This window comes from Excalfactoria chinensis, chromosome 9, assembly GCF_039878825.1.
Source record: "Excalfactoria chinensis isolate bCotChi1 chromosome 9, bCotChi1.hap2, whole genome shotgun sequence".
NCBI lineage: Eukaryota > Metazoa > Chordata > Aves > Galliformes > Phasianidae > Excalfactoria > Excalfactoria chinensis.
The window spans coordinates 166,045-185,954 of record NC_092833.1 but is presented as its reverse complement, the minus strand read 5'-3'; the positions used below and the strand labels follow the sequence as shown (position 1 = coordinate 185,954).

At 38.5% G+C, this 19,910-nt stretch overlaps 1 protein-coding gene across 2 annotated transcripts in view; it reads right to left on the bottom strand.

The window, feature by feature from the left end:
- STAG1 (STAG1 cohesin complex component) overlaps nucleotides 1-19,910 on the bottom strand; it is a 156,997-nt gene that overhangs the window by 33,565 nt on the left and 103,522 nt on the right. For both annotated transcript variants that reach the window (XM_072344212.1, XM_072344213.1), the window contains exons 12-20: nucleotides 17,140-17,219; nucleotides 15,251-15,358; nucleotides 12,954-13,068; nucleotides 9,736-9,853; nucleotides 8,572-8,675; nucleotides 6,066-6,158; nucleotides 5,861-5,950; nucleotides 5,476-5,679; nucleotides 3,824-3,894 (exon numbers count right to left, since the gene is read on the bottom strand). In XM_072344212.1, coding sequence (XP_072200313.1) covers nucleotides 3,824-3,894; nucleotides 5,476-5,679; nucleotides 5,861-5,950; nucleotides 6,066-6,158; nucleotides 8,572-8,675; nucleotides 9,736-9,853; nucleotides 12,954-13,068; nucleotides 15,251-15,358; nucleotides 17,140-17,219 — 983 coding nt within the window. The remainder of the gene's footprint in view (nucleotides 1-3,823; nucleotides 3,895-5,475; nucleotides 5,680-5,860; nucleotides 5,951-6,065; nucleotides 6,159-8,571; nucleotides 8,676-9,735; nucleotides 9,854-12,953; nucleotides 13,069-15,250; nucleotides 15,359-17,139; nucleotides 17,220-19,910) is intronic.

Sequence of the window (19,910 nt, the reverse complement as noted above, 5' to 3'; positions counted from 1 at the left end):
TGAAAAACTGAGAGATATGATAAGAAACATATGGTAACCTGAAGAATTATTTTTCACAACACATTTAGGTTATTTTTAGGTAGAGAGAAACTGAGAAAATTTGAAACCATCTATAAAATGTTTATAAAAGAGCAAGTCCCCTCAAAACAATAAAAAGACGAGTTGATAATTAAAATACTCACCTTGAAGAAGGGATGCTCTGACTGAGCTGGAAAGTCTGAATTAGATAAAGCAGCCTCACCCATCTGGTTCCCTTTCATCCCAGTGCTTTGATCAGTAAGATATGCTCACTTTTCCTGTCCTCTGCTTCTGCTCTGTGTTGGAGCTGCCTGAGTTTGTTTAAATAATTAACTACCCTGCTCAGTGAGAAAGAATATTTCTCTGGCTCTGAGATGAACAGAGGCTGAACCGGGAGCTTCAAGATCTTGCTGAGAACCCAAGTATGAAATCCTTTCCCAGTCTGGACTGTGCTGGTCCCACAACATGGATAACCTCTCCGATAAAAGTTTCACAGAAATCTTAACATTTAGTATCCTTTAACTGAGAATAAGTGAAGTACGTACTCTAGAGTTGTGCCACTAAGCCAAAGTGAATCTTATTTTCTATTTAAGATCCGCGAGTAGAAGAAAAATGATAGAAAAATCTACCAGCAAAACAGCACCTCTCCTCCCAGTAAAAATGAAGGAGTGAAAATATACTCCCCACCTAGATTCTGGAGTGCCTTGGAAGTAAGGAAACAAAATGTTTTATAGACAAACTACTGACTGTCAGAGAACTGCCTCTCACTAGCAATACTAAGCACAAAGATTCTGCTTCAGCAAATCACAAGGTTGCTAGTGAGGTGGAGCTGTACCTCCTTAATTACAATACTGTAATTAAAGCAGTAAAATCTCCTTGGTCTGCAGAGGAAAGTATCTGAATAGATTATTCTACAGAGAATATGAAAGAAAAACTGGTGCTGTGACTGCCTTGCTATTGCAGAGCCCTTCATCCCAGGGACTGGTGGCAGCAGTCAACCCTCCCTGTCCTGGGGGCACCTTAGCTTTTTGCTCAGAGCCTGGCCTTTCAATTACCCTCTGGAGGAGCATTCTAGCTTCCAAAGCTGAAAAATACTAGCCAATAGAGATTACTGCTGCAAACTTCCTTAAAGAAAAGCTTCCACATTATATTTAGGCATATTCTAGTTCATTTTTCTCTGCTTCCAACTATCCAGAAATCAAAACTACAGTGAAGAAGATACCATGGACACAACCCCATCCTTCGGAGAGGTTCATAGAGGCTCCAAGAATGACAAGTCATATGACAGCACTTTCTCTACCTTAGTCATTTCCTCGTCTTCATGGAGTACAGAAAGCAAGGCCCAGCACTTCATCAAGGGAGGTTCTTTTCATCTCTATGGTAGCACTGTCTACTGGGGCATATTTCTACCGTAAAAAGGAAGGATCATTCCTACAGAGTTTCCAGAAGTGTGGAAAGAAACAGCCTACAAACACTCCTGTTAGGTAAGGTGATCTGTCCACCCTCAGACCTTCTCTCTTTTTAGAGCACCACAAAGCAAAAGAAGCAGCGCCTTGGGTGACGAACAGCTCTGCAAGGTGCAGCCTTACTTTTCTAATTGAGGTTTTGTTTATCATAATTTCTTCTTTTTCTAGAGATAATAAACTTCTGAATAATACAGTCTGAAGGAATCTGATATGACATATAGCTCAACTATTGGAATTTTACTATAGCCATTGCCTGGCATATTACATGAAGTCAGCATGCGGCAGGAAGGAACCAAATTCTGTATTATAACTGAGGACTACTGGGCTGTGATACCAGCAATCCTCATTTCTAAATGTGAAACAACGCTCTATACACAGGACAGCATGAAAAGAGCACATCAGAGGAATGGAGCCGATGTCTCAGTTTCACATATCTTGCATGGAATTACTAGGAGCAATTAAACAACAAATGCTGATATAAAAATCGCTACAGCACTTGTGTGAAGTGTGACAGCTCAGCTGAATTAAGCCAGAGTTGAAATGGGAAGATCGTGTCCTTATATAAAAGTACAGAAAGAAATGCTATGAACATCAGTGAGACCCTGGCAAAGAAAAGACTTTGATATTTACTCTAGGTGTCCCATTCAGAAATCCTCAAGAATCTATTATTCCATTTTGAAAACTCAAAAGGAAACACTGTAATGATGAATTTTATTTGTACTGGAATACCGATATCCTACGATAGAAAGCTATCAATTAGAAAGCATTCTGCAAGCCTGCTGCCAAGTAGCTTTCCAGCCTTTCCAAAACATCCATCTCTCATTGCATGTTCCACTGTTCCAGCATGCAGAGATAGACCATTTCTAGTACTGTGACTATCTTCATGGACAAACTTGATTTATATTACTTTAAGTGGAAGACAATTGGGCAGCAAGTATGATCTACAGAACATCTCCCCTGATCTTCGAAACTTTTTATGTTATTCATTCCCACATGAAAATACACGATAAAAAGATCCTCTCAGAAAGACAATTAGCTCGGACTTGGGAAATCTCAACACAGAAGCTTTTTTTTGGCCTGGAAGGCTTTTCTGACAATCCCTGTCGTGGTTTTTCCCCCACTTGCTGGGTTTCTTTCTCCTAGAATATGAAGAAGAAGCAATGAGGAAGGAAACAAAAGAAGGTACACTTCTCTCACTGGAAGAAGAGAAGGACTTGTTTCTTCTATTCAAATCCAAATGCTTTGCTCTGTCAGTGCAGTTTTATAAGACCTGAAAGGTTGTTAGTGTATAATTTCAACTTCTTCCACTGTCTTTGGCTCCTATCTGATGATGGATAATGACAGCATCAGGCAAGAGCCATCAAGATGAGAACAATCAATGCAAGTTTTAAATTGAAGATCTTAGCCTCATAACTGCAGCTTTAGCAAAAAGCTTTGTGTTGTTTTCTTCAGTGTGAACTACAGCTTTCACCAGTCCTCTCAGGAATGGTAGAAGTGGCTCCAACTGTGTTACCAGGGAGACCAAAAACCTAATTTGCACATCAGCCTGCTGCACTAGAGGAATTAGTAATGATTTAATGATCTCTCTAGGACTCCTGTTGAATGGAAACAAAGAGCAGACATTTCTGAATCATCTCATACAGTGATGCAATACAGGATTCAGAACAGGTGAATACTAAGCGCAGAAAGGAAAGAACCAAAACTGCAAGTCCAAATACACTAGTGTAAAAGAGGTGGCAGAAGCAAGATCCTCTCTAACACTGTGATAAAGAAGAATTTACTTCTGGCTCTCAGTCATCTGCATACGAAGCTTTCCTACATGCTGGCCAGAAGCAATTATTTCCTACACCTGGTATAAGGGGAAGATTAAGTCTTTGTGCCATACAGCAACATCCTGACAACCAAAGTCAAATTTTCCAGGTTGCTCTACTAGTCATTAGGGTACCAATAAGCCTAACTGAGAGCAGCAGAACCCTGGGAAGATGCTGGCTGGTTCCAGCAGTCTGGTTCACCCTGCACTTAGTGAAGGAGTTTCTGCGCAACTCAGGTAGTTAAAACTTCATACGTCATGCGGGAGAGTATGACTTTTGTAGTAAAACACTCATTTAGTGCAAAGGAGGCTATGCCATTTGCAAATTAAATATGTAAAAGCAGTCATTAACTAACCAATAACACTGATGAATCTGAAGAATAGATTGGATGGCACTGAGAAATGCCACCAGTCATTCATCAAACTCTGTTTCTTATTTTAGACCATAAAGTGTTCTCATTTCTTAACACCAGATCTCAACTGATACTTGTTGAAGAGACCATAAATTTTCAAGGGAAGAGACACGTACTTGTGAAAAGAGGTTAATCTCTTCAAAGTGGAGAGCACATTGTATATGTCATCATCATCAGCTTCTTCTCCCTGAAAATGAAAGAAAATCCATGAAGGCAGTTCAGCAAACCAACTGAGAGAACACTGCTGAATGGGAAGGAACAGATTTCTTTCAGGTTTTATGTTGACCAGAAAACATGGTCCAAATTTTACAATGAATTTTATTTAGATTCCATAATGATACTTAAATAACTACTGCATAGCATTAGGAAATTAGCAAGATCGTCCAAAAATATGCAGCAGTATTACAACATTAATACTCAAGCAAGTATCTTCCAGTAGTAGAAACCATTTCCAAGATAAAAATCTTACTTTACAGAAAGGACTGAGCTGCAGTTTAACCACAGTCTGAAGAATGCGCTATGAGAACACAGCCAAGTGTTTATCTGCAGATGTCAACAACAAGTATTTTAAAATGATTGGTGGAACAATTCCTTTGTTTTCTTATCCTTCATTGCTGTTCCCTGTTACACACTGCATCGCGTGACAACCACGTTGCATACAATGACATACATTCAGCACTGGAAAGTTTTTTCTTCTGTTATTTTTGTTTAAGGTTGACATTTCAAAATATCGTTATTCCAATAATGAATTGAAAATCAAGTGGAATTAATTCTGAAACTTAATTTTTCCAGCAATTTTCTGAAAGAGTAAATCCACTTAGAGCTATTCTTCTCCATTTTGTTTTGATCAATCGCTTTCCAGCTATAGGCCAACAATTAAATCATCTCCCTGCTTTTAGATGCAAGTGCCAGTCAATGTTTCTCATTATCAACCTAGAGGGAAGCCATAAAACAACATTATGCTTGCTTGACTACAAGCACGCAAATTCGCAAATGAAAAATCTCTTTGAAATGAGGAAATAAACTAAAGGTTTAATTTATTTAATACACAGTTCTAAATCAGAGACTGTAGCTTAACTTTCCATAAAAGTACATCACAAGTAAGTGCATCTGCCACGATGCATGACTTATGAAGTATAGAAGATCTATGCAGACCCTGAGCTATTTTAAAAGTCAGGAGAACTACAACAAATTAAGTGGTGCTGCACAAAGTTAGATTTACTGAACCAGATTTCTATCCTTATTCGATGTATTCTGTCTTGTACAACCATACCTTGTAAGTAAATCCTAGACATCTCCAGGCTTTAGTTTTGTGTCTTTATTTCCTTCTTTCCAGAGCTGTTTCAATATGCCATAATAAATATTTGACTAAACCCTCCCTTCCATTCAAGACATGATGCAGTTTTCATTCTGCGGTCAGCATATTAATCGAGGACTACAGGAGTTACCCCAAGCACTAATGTAAATGCACTTTCCTTTGCATTTTTTCCTCAGCTTTCATCAAATTCATTTCACGTGTGAATTGTTTAAATAATACACTAAGTTTTCAGAAGTGGGACTGTCCCATGGTCTTTGTCTTACAGCATCAGATTTAATGCTAGTCTAGGGGATTTTCTGTATGGAGAAAGGGCTCCAAATAACTATGATAGAGTTGCTGCTGCATTACCTCTTCACATAGATAATTTCATGACACAGTAATAATGTATTTCTGCAGTCTATCACAGTGTATTTTAGGTAGTCTAACTACATTCATTTCAAGGAAACAAACCTCCTGCAGCAGATCCTCTACAGAATGGTTGAACCGATCCACAAATTCATCAATAAGTTGGCTGTGTGCTATGTCAACTCTGTTCTGGATTGTATATTCTTCACTACAGAGTATGCTGTAGGTTTTGCTGCAGGCTTCGAGAACATCCGATTCCACGTGCTTTTCCACAACAAACTTAATTTGTTTCAGTAAGGCATCCAGATGCTGTAGATAAGAAAAGAAATTCAGCTCCTACCTTGTCAAACAATAAATCACACACAAAAAAAACCAAACACCAGGTTATATTACCATACTTGGTTATATTACCAAATGAAGTCACGGTACTGTACAACAACAGTGATGAGGTACTTGAAAGCAGCCAGCATTACTGCCCAACGTACTATACCTTTTCCATTCTGCCAGTGCTATAGATTTCCAGATCAAAATACTGAGGGATTTGCAGGAGATTTGCAACCTTCTCTGCATCAGCGGAATACTAGAATATCATTGAAACAAAACAGAACAGTAAAAATAAACACCTACACCACAGAAGGAAAGTTTGAAGTCAGTTGTAAATACCAGTGAGCAATTGATTTTGTAGAAAAATATACCTTTGATAGCAACATAGGAAGTGCAATAATGAAATGCTCAGTCAATTTATTTCTGTCATCTATCTGCGTTTTCCTTTCTTTTGCTGTCAAGACCTGCAAGCGATCAAAGATAACTACAGTAAATACAATATCCGCATATAGCATTCATTAATTCCTCTGAAGTTGATATTTCCAAGAAAAACTCAGGCAATTTTTAATAAAAAGAGGAGGGAAAGACATTCAAAAATGTTTGGACTGAAGAGTGATTAAATGGGAGGATCACACGTCCTAAGGAACCATAATTGAAAAGGAAAATATCATCCAGCATCATACTGTTGCTAAACATCAACATGTTTTTAGGACTTTAACTCTAAATATAACCCAAGGCAGTGGAAGTTTTGCTATTGTTTCCAAATAAATTGAGCTCTAGGTTTCACACATTAAATAACATGTTAATGAAAGACCTCAGGGCGAATTGAATTATAATTCAGAAAACCAAAATCAAACCACACTGTAACAGTGATTTCCATTAGCAGATTAGTGGCCTCATCTCTAAACTGGAATGTAATTCTCAGTGAGAACATGCATCCAAGCTCACGGAATTCATTTACAGCTTTCAGTGACATTTACATTGAGGCTACAAATAATATCATAGCCAAACCACCTTAAAACAATGAATATATAATCAACATAGCTTCACAAAAGCTTAGAGCTGGCCTCTTGGCTTCAGAAAAGGAGAGCTGTTGTGAAGAATACTATTGAAAACAAGTAACAAAATATTTCCATTATCTAAAGACTTACATTTATCCAAGCTGCTCAACTGTACAATAAGGGTTACAAAGCAAAGACAGTGAAAACTATTTCACAAGAACATGATTAAAAATCCCATTTCAGTTCAGAAAATATCCTAATGAGATCATGAGAACACAACAAACCTCTGCTGAAGAATCAAAAGAAACTTGCAGTTACCATCTCAAAACTCCTTTTCTAACTGAAAAGTAGGAAAAGCTAAACGTCATACCTCTAAATGAAAAGGAACAGCTAGAAACAAAAGATGCTTAGAAGACAGGTAGCCTATTGGGTAAGTATCCAAAACAGCCATGGAAATGAAGGGGAAACACCTAAAGATTTGTCACCAGGGTAAGAAACCACTTCTATAGCACATAGCAGATATGACCGAATATTGCCATTCAGCAGTGCTATTAATTAAGCTGGATTCCTAGGGGTGATCTTCACGCTACTTTGATCATTGTTCAGAGAGTGAAGTTTATTCTTTACCTTTGTAAAACTACAGACAGCAAAAATCTAGGACTAATAATTTTTCTGAATTTAAGAGAAGAAAATTACACAGACAGCTTACAGAACCACTATTTACTGCTACAAACAGAGAATACAAATGTGAAAGCATCCTTAAATTTAAAGATTATTTGTCTACTAGAACGGCTTAATGCTTTTGTTAATGAAGCAGATGTTTCAATTTACATGTATATTTGAGTAAGTGCCTTTGTAGATTGCCCTCTCATCTCTGAAATGTTTTAATAAATTAGGAATTTCTTCAAATATTCTTCATAAAAACAAAAGTACAAAAACCATGTTTAAATTGATGGCCTACTGGAAATTCTCCTGAGATGCTGTTTTAGGACATGCAGCTAAACTACTTTTAGTACAGAAAAATTGAGAAGCCAAGTAACTGTCTTTAGTTTAGCAATGACTTGTGCTTAGTGTGTCTCTAGATACAGTCTAAAGTAAGTCTGTCTCTTTCTTTATTAGTTATGTCTATTCAGAAGAAAACCTAACAGAAGTACCAAACGTTCACATGGTTTTATTTCATTGCAGTCTAACCTAATAAGAGGAGGACTAAGAAAATCAGAGAAATATGTTTGGGAAGCTGAAACTGTGAATGCTGTATTTATGGAGAATAAAAATTAAAGCCCGCTCATCATCCTGACCTTGTGACTTGAGCTGAAATGCTTAAAAGAGCATTCCTAGCCTCAGGAATGGAACTCAACTGACGGATAGCCCCACACAGTCATTGTATAATAGATGAAAAAGGTATCTAGATGGCAATACAAACATTATCAGATTTCAAAAGTTTGTGGGCACCCAATGAAAAAGGTCGAAGTGGATGGATATACAAAATCCCACAAGCATTTAGGCTGGAAGGGGCCTTGCAAAGTCCCAGTCCCAGCCCTCCTGCTCAGAGCAGTCAGCTCTATTCATCAAAAGGAAATTCAAACAAAAAAACAAAAACAAAAGACATTTCCATAAACAGAATATAGAATCAAGGAGGTTGGGGTTGGAAGGGAACTTTAAGATCATTTCATTCCAACCTGCCTGCTGTTAGCAGGGCCATCTCCCTCTACACCAGGTTGCTCATATACTATTACTTTTCTTCAAAAATGTGCATACAAAAACCCGATTGCAAAAATTTCACTTAGAAGTGTCAAAATATGGTTTTACAGAAAAGTAATTCATGCTAATATATTCACACAAATGGTTCTGAGCTGCCCATTATAGTCCTACTCACTCTTTTGCCAGTGCCTCTGCCAACTGGAGGGTGTGCTTCAGCAGCTTGTCTGATTGTACACACCATCAGCTCTATCAGAGCGCTCTCCTGACGGTCAGACATGGCTATGGAGAAAAAGGAACAGCATAGATCAGCTTTGATGTCTGAAAGAAATCTTAAATCTGTGAAGGTAGTTGTAAAACACAGGGAACAGACAACAAAAAGACAATATAATTTGGATCAGTTTATAAAACTGAGGTCTGCTTGCTTGCTCTCTCAGTTATCCCAAACTGAATATGGCAGAACTGAAGTTTGGAAAAAGGCAGTTTGGAAAAATGATGAACAAAGACCTACAAAATAATGACTGTTCACTGTCATTTCTTATAAAATACTCTCACCATCACGAAGCATTAAGTACTTCTGATCACATCTCAAGATCACAAACCCCACTAGGCTATACAGAAACCTAAACGAACCAAAGTGCCAGCTCCTTTCCTAAGGAAATCACCGTATACATAGAAGGCACACAGGTGAAACGGGAGTACCAAAAGGTGAGATGCTGGAACACAGAGGTGACCAGCACACCATGCAAGGAAGCAGTAAGAGTACACTGTTATTTCTGACAACCTAACTGCTGTGAAGGTTTCTGGAGAAGACTCCTGAAACATTATACAGATCTTTAATGACGTTATCATTAGGAAATCTTTGCCACCAATCTCTCTGGGTACCTGACAAAGGGGATACATAATTAACTGTGGAAAAAAATCCCTCAATTTTTTTTTTTCTTTAAAGAATTCAAGAGGGTTTAAAATCATCATCTGCAAAAGCCCCACATTTAACACCACCTGAAGTTTTTGTTTACTCAAAACTGTTAGTTACTTAATTGACTAAAATGTTCATGTATACTCAAGTCATTTAGATGTTCAGACAAGAATCTTAGCCTAAATGTTAAGCAACAACACCACAGCAGACTACATGAGTTGGAAAATGCAATACAAAGCTTCTCCTCTTGAAGCAGAGTGCATTAAAAATGGATTAAACTAAGATCTAAGTTGTACTTTCTCAAATATGCTTTCTAAACAAATCACAACGTAAGCACTTCTATCTGCCACAGTGAAATACCTTTTTAAATCACAGCAAACAATAATGTGCAATATCAGTACAGTAGAAAGGTTAAACAAATACCTTCTTCTCCTTGGACTGGCTCCTCCAAGAGCAATTCTGTCATGCATTCCCAGTCTTTCAACAGTTCTTGAGAGCTCTCCCACAAACTGTCCACCAAATAGGCCGCATGTTCATGCAACTACAAAATCAAAAGCACTGGTCAGTACAGTGTTCAGGTACAAACAGTTGTTTCTCAGCTGTCACAGTCATGGCACGGACACTGTCTGAAGGCACATATTCTTCAATAAGTGGGAAAGAAAATTCAGTTTTAAACTGACTCTGGAAGTCTTTCTTTCACCTGAATGACACAACTGTACAGCAATGGGGATACGCTTTATTGGAAGATGGACAGAAAACAAATGGAGCTTTCAGTAAAACAGCTTGTGAAAAATCTCTGAATTCTGATCTAGAAATTTCCATTTCCTCACATTCATTACTGTGTTATAAGAAGAGATGGTGAGACATGATACTAGGAGGAGGCTGTAATACATCCTTTCTGAACAGGCATTTATTTCTCAGTGCAGAACATGGATATGGATATACTTTTCATTTTAGTATAGCATCCAGTATTAGAATGAAAGGGACAAACAACAACAAAATGAAAATGTGTGCAGTGGTGTTTGTATTACAACTAATGTCTGAAATGGGAAAACACAATCACAGAATGGAATCACCGAGGTTGGAAAAGACCTCCAAGATCATCTTGTACTCAAGATGTGGCCTCAGCAGTACTGAGTACATGGGACGATCACCTCTCTGTGCTTGCTGGCTGTAATATTTCTTTTACAAGCCAGAATGCCATTGGTCTCCTTGTCCACCTGTGCACACTGCTGGCTCATGTCTAGCTGAGCACTGACCAACATCCCCAGGTCATTTCTTCCATGCAGTCTTCCAGCCATTCTGCCCCAAGCCTGCCGCATTGCTTGGGGTTGCGGCCAAAAGTGCAGGACCCAGCGCTTGGTCTTGCTGAACAAGACTAGTTTATCAACACAGTTCAACCAATACATTGATAACTGAGACAGAACATCTACAATTTTAGGAATATGGAAAATCCCAAATAAGATACTTGATGTTTTTTGTTAGCATTACGTTCACTTAAATTTTGAAATGAGCTCTACAATGGCTAATACTCATCGCTCAGAAAGCATTAGTGGAAATCCTAATGAACTCGGGGGCATAGAATTAACCTTAACTTACTTTTAGTTGCAAAAAATGGCCCTGTGTGAATGGCCATATTTGTTCTTAACTGAGAAAGTGACCCATGGACTTCTACTGATTTATAAATCAATCTCTAGCCATCAACAAAAAGTAACAAGCATAACATGCAAAGCTGATTTGCTTGCCAGACATGGGAATGACTGCTAAATTGGAGAACATCTAAGAGTTGATGGAAGGTGGTTACAATACATCTTTGTGCTTTTCTGTATGTTACAGAACCTTCTGATGCTTCTCACAGCATTACCTTTACTGCCTTCTGAATGCACCCTCTCAGACTGCAGTGCTTAAATCTTCTCATCTTGTGCTGTTGGAAGCTTTCAGATTGCTAAATCTTTACTAAAACTGGACTCAGAATATTCTAATTTGTTGATAACAACTTTCTCAAAAATAGCAATAGCAAAAGCTAACCCTGAGACCTAAGTGGTCTCAGAGAACAGCGTATGGCTTACATGGGAAAGCACTCTGCTGATCATGACTTTGGGACGGAAGGTGGGTTTCTTCTCTCCTCAGAAGAACAGAGAAGATAATTCCAGGTAAGTCCCCACCACACACACTCAGATTTAAGGCATGAAGAACACGAAGTATGATAATTCAGCACAACTACTCTATCATCAGATACAGCTTCTAGCAAGGTACAGGATACATATGAACAGCAACCCTGACACCAAAGTCTGAAAGAACACATTTGTCCAAAGGAAGCAGACAAATAAGCCCATTTGCTTGTGTTGTATTTACAGAGCAAACACTCCTCCTTGTCTGACAAGTAATCTTGTTAGACATGCTGCCTGTCTCATCACCCAGTGGCCATGGGCATGTCTAATGCCTGTGGCTATACGACCATCTCACCTAATGACATTCACTGAGTGATTACATCAGCTAGCAAAACTTCATTTCTCCACAGTCGGCTTAGGCTTTTCACTAGAAAACAGAATGATCTATCACAGTCTACTTTTTGAAGAAACTGTAAGACTCAGCCGTAGAATACATTTAGTAGCAGACTGGAGGCCCACACAGATAGCAATGTTGCATCCAGTCCTGCTGGCTTCCATGGTGTTTCTAAACAATGTTAACATCAACATTCTACCTAAATGTTATCTTTCTTTCAGCATCTGATTGTTTCATTTCATCCTCACAGCCAAGTCTCTTGTTCAAACCCTAATAACAATTCAAATACTTGATTTGAATCAAGTATCTTCTGCTTTTTTTGTACAAAATGTCCACTCTGCTGAGAAACATTCGTCATTCCTTTCTTTCAGACTTCCTTTGCCATTTATTAAGTACTGAATCAAATGTATCATCTTTAAACCTTTCTCCCACAGTATCTTCAGAGCATCCTCTACCTGCTCTGTTCATCTTTTCAGGTTTTCTTCCATCCAAATGCTATTCCTCACCTAAATTACGGTTAGCACTTTTAGCATAATATTTTGCATATATTTGACCTCTACAGACTATGGGCACAGGCCTAAACTGAATGTGGTCAAACACTTGAGTTACTGTACACACACTTATATTCTCTACCCTCAGCTGATTTCAAGATGCAGCTGCAGAAAGCCCTGAGTGACCTCACCTAATCTCATGAACTATCCCCACTTTGACCTGAATTGTACCTCAGACCTTTTCCATTCCAGATTACTCTATAATTCTGATTATAAATTTTGTTCCTTTCCGGTTTAAATAATTTCGCTTTACAAAAAGTGAACTCTAAAAGTATAAACTCGAGTTGGATATCTGAAACAATCCCAACCAAACAAGTAACGTTTCTGTGTAGCAATGAAACCTGGTAGTGACTCTATTACCAGCTGGGCAGCACTGAGTACTTTGGAGACATGCAAGAGCCTAATAAAACATGGAAAAGATTTTGGATTGAATTGCTTGACTGACAGTGAGGTCGGGGACAGGATAAAGGGCATAAAGTATTTCAGAAACTATTACAAAACAAACTTAATATATATTGATACATCACTACTTAAAAGTCCAGGTTCTACTGAATGTGTAAATATTAAAATATATGTATTCTTTACCTCACTTTCAAGAAAGAAAAGAACCAACATTCTAATGAGGTTTCCATTTGGACTATTCCGTCCTCTCCTCTTTGCTAGAGCCTCTTCAGCTTGGGGATCGTGTCTGCTGAACAGTCTGAAAATAAGCAAAAGGAGCTAACAGGTTTAGCAAAACAAATCTCATTCATTCCATAACATGGCGAACATTCATTCTTGATATAGCAGATTTGTTCATAAAACTCGGTAAAAGTATGTCAAGCTACTTCTTTCAACAGAAAGAGTGCATGACCTGGCTAAGGAGATGAATTTCTCTTTTGAGTCTTCAAGCTCTTATGGCTGGAGAAATTTCGTACAGGAGAAAGCTCACTAGAACACATTTATATCAAAGAATTTTGCATAGCTTTATATATTTGCATAACTTATATAATTTCTCATTTCAAGCTATTAAATCTTACAGTGCTGGCAGTATTTACTCCCCTAATGCCTCAAGAACTAAGGCTGTACCTTCACTGCTACACTGACAAAACTCAAGTATCAGTAGCAGCACAAATGACAAAGCCAGCTAACTGACAAGTGTTTTGTTCTTTTTTAAAACATGCATTATAATTCCGCAGGGAGCTCCAAAGTACCCTCAATACTCACATTTCACAGCTTACAGAGATCTCAGATACACCTGCATTTTAGCTACAATGATTGTTTTACTTTGTGAAGTTTGAAAACTGCTCCTTGCTTTAATTACAGTGCAGCCGCAGCCAAAAAGCACATTCTAAATGTGAAAAAATATCCTGATTTTGCTACTAGAATAAAATCAAAAGAGAAGGAGTTGCACAACAGTGCTGTATTTTAGTTGACGACTAAAGACTGAAGTTGCTTTATCTCCCTTCTTGTCTAGCAGGTAAGAGACAAGCACCTCAGCAGGCGCTGAGACGTCTTAAACATTCACCTCAAGGCCAACTCTGTGATCTTCTGTGTCATTTGCTTCCATTTGCTAATTACACAGAGAGAAACATTTGACGAGCTTACACTCAGAAAGTGGTATTAAAATGCATAACATTAATCAAGCTAAATCCCATCCCAAATGCTTCAAGTAGAGACTCTAACTCATTTAAAAATGGAACACCAGCACTTAGATGTTTGAAGAAACCAAGAGAAATAAGTCATTTTTTTTTCTTCAAGGCTATTTCTTTTGAGATATACCTATAGAACGCAGTGCACTATCTCATTGTAAAGAACAGCCAGGATGAAGTTTTGCCTTGACACTAACATACAGATATGTCTTCAGACAATGTCATTTACCTTCTAGGTATTTTTCAAAATGATTTTCTACATATTAGTTTACAAAGGAATCACAATACATAGTTTTATAAACAAAATAACACAAGAAACAGTAACCGTTTTCCTGTAAAACATTACGTAGGACATTAAATGTAATTGTAAGTTCATTCCCTGAAACAAATGTCTCCTCACAGAGATGGAATTCCAGTAATCCACCATCAGGAGCTTACACTTACAATGTGGATTTCTAAATCACCAATAAACCACTGCGAATTAAAAGAACACCAGCAAAGGAAAATAGATATTCTTTGATTCAACTTCTTCTGCCATGGCAAGAAAAATTACAGAAGCTGGATTTCGGTAGAAATACTCTGTAAGTATATTAAAGAATATAGGGAAAAAGAAATTTTCCCAAGCTGAAAGACTTGAGTGCAAACACTGACATCAGAAGGTTAACAACTACGATGTGGCAGTGTCCTGCTCACAGTCACCAGTACAGTATGATTCACCTCATGGAAACACCAGCTCATTTCCTTTGGCACAGTGGTTATAGGAAAGATGGAATAAAGGTGTAACACGTTTTTAGAGGGTGTCAGCATTTTTATTTTATTAGTCAGTAATACACAGAAGTCTGAAGTTCATGATTTTGAGATAAACTGGTTTAAAACTTAGTAAAAATGATGGCTGCGTACCAGGTGCATTGTCAGGGCTGGACAGGTCCTATACTATCATGACAATAATCCAGTAAGAACTGCAGGATTTAAAATAACTTTTAATACAGAGAGATGCATGTAGCATTCTGCACTCAAGCTGTAAGGAGTTAGTATGATTACCTGGATGTTAGAGCAAGATGCAGGTAAATCCAGTTTCCTCAAGTGTTTAGATTTTTATTTTAAACAAGAGTGTAAGTCCGTGTTTCAAATTAAGCAGTTGGCCAAAATACACCAACATTGGCAAGTTAGGTGTTTGTTTTCCTTTAGACATTGCCACTACCACGGAGCATTTATCAATCTGGGCTTCTTCCAGGTTAACAGATAACTTACTTTTTGTGAAGGAATTCTCCAGCTGCTACTGCAACAGGCCGGTGTGCCGAATACACTAAGTGATAAACATTCTCACAGTCTTCATTTGACAGAGCTTCTTCACTGCCACTGAAACAGGCAGAAAGCAACACTGAGCTGAAACAGATGTTTAGTTTTAATCCCCTCACCTCTCATAACTTACTTTTGACAGTTACAAGACTGTTTGCTTTGTACAAAACCCTAGGCAGAGGAACTGACTTCAAAGATCTTCAGTTTGATTTCAAATACAGAAACATTTAAAGGCCTTGTAAGACTAAAAATCTGTCTGATGTTCTTCTCTCAGTTGTATCAGCATATACAGTAATTAATGTAAAAAAATTCATCACCGCTTATAAGTCTTGCCAACTTAATTACCATCACACTAACTACAGTATGCATACTGCAGGATACCAAACACTTATTATTCCTGCTGAGAGGGCCAGGCCAGGCAGTAAAACTGCCTCTAGTATAGGAGAAGTTGCAGAAATTCCCTGGACAATGGCAGCAGAAAACTAAATCACAGATTGAATCACAGAGTGGGGGACACTGTGCACGTACCAATCAAATCAACATATAATCACTTTAGGATTGAATCATGATGTGGGTTTAGAACTACAATCATGCTGATAAAGTAAAATGTCCATCACTCTTATAGCAGTTACTGTGCTGACTATATCCACTCAATTTCAGTATCAGTATCTGATCATATCATGCTGTGCTGGATCAGACAGTGAAAAGTCTATTTTCTGTAGTTACTTATTGACAATGACAAGTCAACTTTTCTCAGGTAAAAAACATAGCTGGAGCTTCATAGAATCACAAAATGGCCTGGGTTGAAAAGGACCACAACAATCATCTCGTTCCAACCCCCTGCTATGTGCAGGGTCCCCAACCAGCAGCCCAGGCTGCCCAGAGCCACATCCAGCCTGGCCTTGAATGCCTGCAGGGATGGGGCATCCACAGCCTCCTTGGGCAACCTGTTCCAGTGCGTCACCACCCTCTGGGTGAAAAACTTCCTCCTAAGATCCAACCTAAACCTCCCCATCTCAGTTTAAGACCATTCCCCTTGTCCTATCATTGTCCACCCTCATAAACAGCCGTTCCCCCTCCTGTATACACGCTCCCTTCAAGTACTGGAAGCCCACAGTTAGTCTCCCTGCAGCCTTCTCTTCTCCAAGCTAAACAAGCCCAGTTCCCTCAACCTTTCCTCACAGGAGAAGTGCTCCAGTCCTCTGATCATCTCAGTGGCTTCCTCTGGACCCACTCCAAGAGCTCCACGTCTTTCCTGTGCTGGGAGCCCCAGGCCTGGATGCATCACTGCAGATGGGGTCTCAACAAGAGCTGAGCAGAGGGGGATGATCACCTCCCTCTCCCTGCTGGCCATCCCTTTTTTAATGGGGACCAAAACACAGCTGGCCTTACGGGACGCAAGTGCAAGCTTCTGCAACTTCCAAAGTTAAGACAGATTTTGAGTGCGTCTTTTTATGAAATACAGGAAAAAATTCACTTTTCAGCAGTATTCTTGAAAAATGTTATAGGTAATGGAACTGTAAGTATATTTTCTTTCCCAAAACAATCATTTTGTCCCTGGCAAACAGTATAAATGTCCACTGGCATTTTTCCTCAGAAGTGAACGTACCAAAACAAATAGCCTCAATAAATCAGTATGCTTTTATACTTCACCTATTTTATTTCAAGGAAATCAAGTACTTTACTTTCAACACTTCATCACTATAATATTACATATTCAGTTCAGCTTAATAGTAAGTGTAAAGTAATAGAGTGAATTCATTGCACAAGTGAAGAAATAAAGTATGTTACTGGCTTAGGTAACTTTCAAAGGGAATACACTTATTTTCAAGCATACTCACTGAAGTATTAGTGTGACTAATCGAATGGCTTCCACAGCTACGTCGTATTCCTTATCAAGTGTCATTGATACAATGCGATCCTGGAAACAAATGTTATTACAGGGATGAAACGAAAGCACACGAAGAGCTATCAGATTTAGAAGTACATGGACATAAACACTCTTCCTGAGGAGTAAAATCTTTCAACAAGACACGTGAAAATCCTTTCATATCATTCATCCAATCATTAAATGTACATCTTAGGAAGCTGTGCACCATGTGCAAAATGGAACAACAGGCTTGTACACATGAATGGAATAAAATACTGAAGAAAATAGTCCTTACTCTCGTATGTTTTCCAAGAAAGAAGTAAGTGAACTTTGAAACTGTTATGCTGTTCTGGACTGGTCTGGGAGAGAACTAACTGCACACAGAGGGCAAGTACACAAGTATAAACATCCTCTTCTATCACGAAAGGAGGCCTGCAAGAGAAGGGCTCTTCTCACCTGCCTAAAGAGCAAAAGACACTTTCCCTGATCCTGGAGTCTTGGAAACAGACTGATGTGACAATATTTCCTTATCCAAAGAGACCATTTACTCAACAAAAATCAACAGCATGGACACGATATTTCTTATTTTCTGTCACATGGCCAGAATCTCTGTGATGGAACCTGTCAGGCAGATACTACAGCCTTTGAAAATGAGACCCTAGCACCTAATGTCTCTGGAAGATGAAATTTCTGAGGTTTAGCAAGTTACAAAACCCAGCTGTTCAAGCATCTCCTACAGAAATTTTCCATGCTGCTGTACAGCAGTGTAATCACATCTGCATTTTTAACCTAAAACATTAATTTACACTGCAAAGATCACTCTGCGTTATGTATTATCACTGTGAACAAGATAGGCTGAAGAGCAAATCCACCTCCTGTCATTCAAGATATGGGGACAGCATTCTGCAAAGGTCAGGGATGAGGGGCAGCCACTGCAGCTAAATCTGCTGATGTCAACTTTGTTACTGACTAGGAGAATTAATCCGCATCTTTCCTATGTAGGAAGCAACGCTTGCATCAGACAGGACTTCTTGGTAGCAAACAGAAGTCTCTTTGATGGATGAACATGGACAAAGCTGCTTTGTTTTCTATGTGGACAAAGCTTACTTTTGAGCTTATCAAATATGCCTAGCAACACTAACAGAAATGCCATAAAGAATATGCGTCTTCCCCCTGTTTGAGAAGGGACATTATTAAATCATTGCCAAAGATACCTAGAATGTGCTACAATATTAATAACCCTATGCAAGTAATTCTGGAACAGAATTTACGCAAGGAGATCTCTAGAGAGATTCCTATTGACGGCTTGAATGGATTGAGCTGAATCTCAGCTGAATGTGCAGCTTGATTCAGTTTTAATGAGGAAATACACATAAGCAGCCATGGAACTGAGAACAGCATTCAGCATTCTTCCAGAGAGCTATCTAGTACTTCTGGTTGCCCTGAGATGTTAAGATTTGTACAGGCCCGAGGTCTGCAGCTTCTGCTGTCTGTTAGTCAGGTAAGTCATCCGTGAGAGGATATTTTGTCTTTACTGCAGTAGACACAGAAACTAATTTTACAAAATTATAAGAATACAAGCCCTGAAGTGAACATACAAAATGATGTATTTCATCTCCCACTTGAAGTCAATCAGACCTTGCTCATTCCTGATGGATATTTATTTAACTAGCCCTTAGAAACCTCAGATGCAGGAGATTCCATTACTTCCCAAGCAGCCTGTTATAGAAATACTAGTTTGGACAAGAAGCCTTTGCTAAAATCCAAGACTTAGCTGCAGTGTAAGTATTTTCTTCTCCACCTCTCAAATCAATGTGGCAAAAGGCAGATTGACACTGTTTTTATCAAGTGTTTATGTAGAATAAAGATATGGCAAATTTTCTCTATTTTGTGCTTTTCTAGAACCAAGTGGAAGATTTAACAATAACTGCAATGACAAACACGACCAGTGAGGCAGTATAAAACCAACAGACAGAAGATTTACAGTCCGCTGCACAGTGCTCATTTATGAGTATTTAGGTATCCACTCCTTTTCCAAACAGGATTTCTCATCAGCATTATAATAATGACTTAAACAAAAATAAATTCCATTGGGTCTTTCCTTTACCACAGTTTTCTACTCTCCAAAACACAAAAATGATGGCAAAACGTGTCTGCTGACATGGTGAGTGTTCCAAAGCTTTCTTAACAGAGCATCCAAACAGAAGCAGGGACAGCATTTCTACACTCATCTCTCCAGATAATTCACTTGTGCAATTAAGCAGGTATGCAAAAAAAATTGAGTTAGCATCCACATTCTCATCAAGATATTAAGCAAAAACCCAGTGAGTCTGTGCTAGTTAAAAAAAGAAAAGAAGAAGAGGGGGAAAAAAAGGAAATATTCCTCCAGTACTTATCTCCTCAGCATGGCAAGCTAATTGTCTAAAAATGCAATGCAAACCCCCATCACAGAGGTTCTGTTCAGCTCTGCAGAGTATTGTGGTGCAGATCAAACTTCCTCCAAATGCACGCACAAATGGAGCTATAAAAGCTGTTCACCTTTATTGTAGGTGTGAAACACTCTGTACACAGCCTTGAAATTCAACAAATCTAACATTAAATTACCACAAGCAGATTAAATAACAACAATGAATGAACAACAGTAATACATATGGATAAACAATCACCTTGGCCAAGCCAGTCAAATCTTAAAAGATAAACACTAAAATTAATTAGTCTTAAGCTCAGCATTCAGGAGCAGTT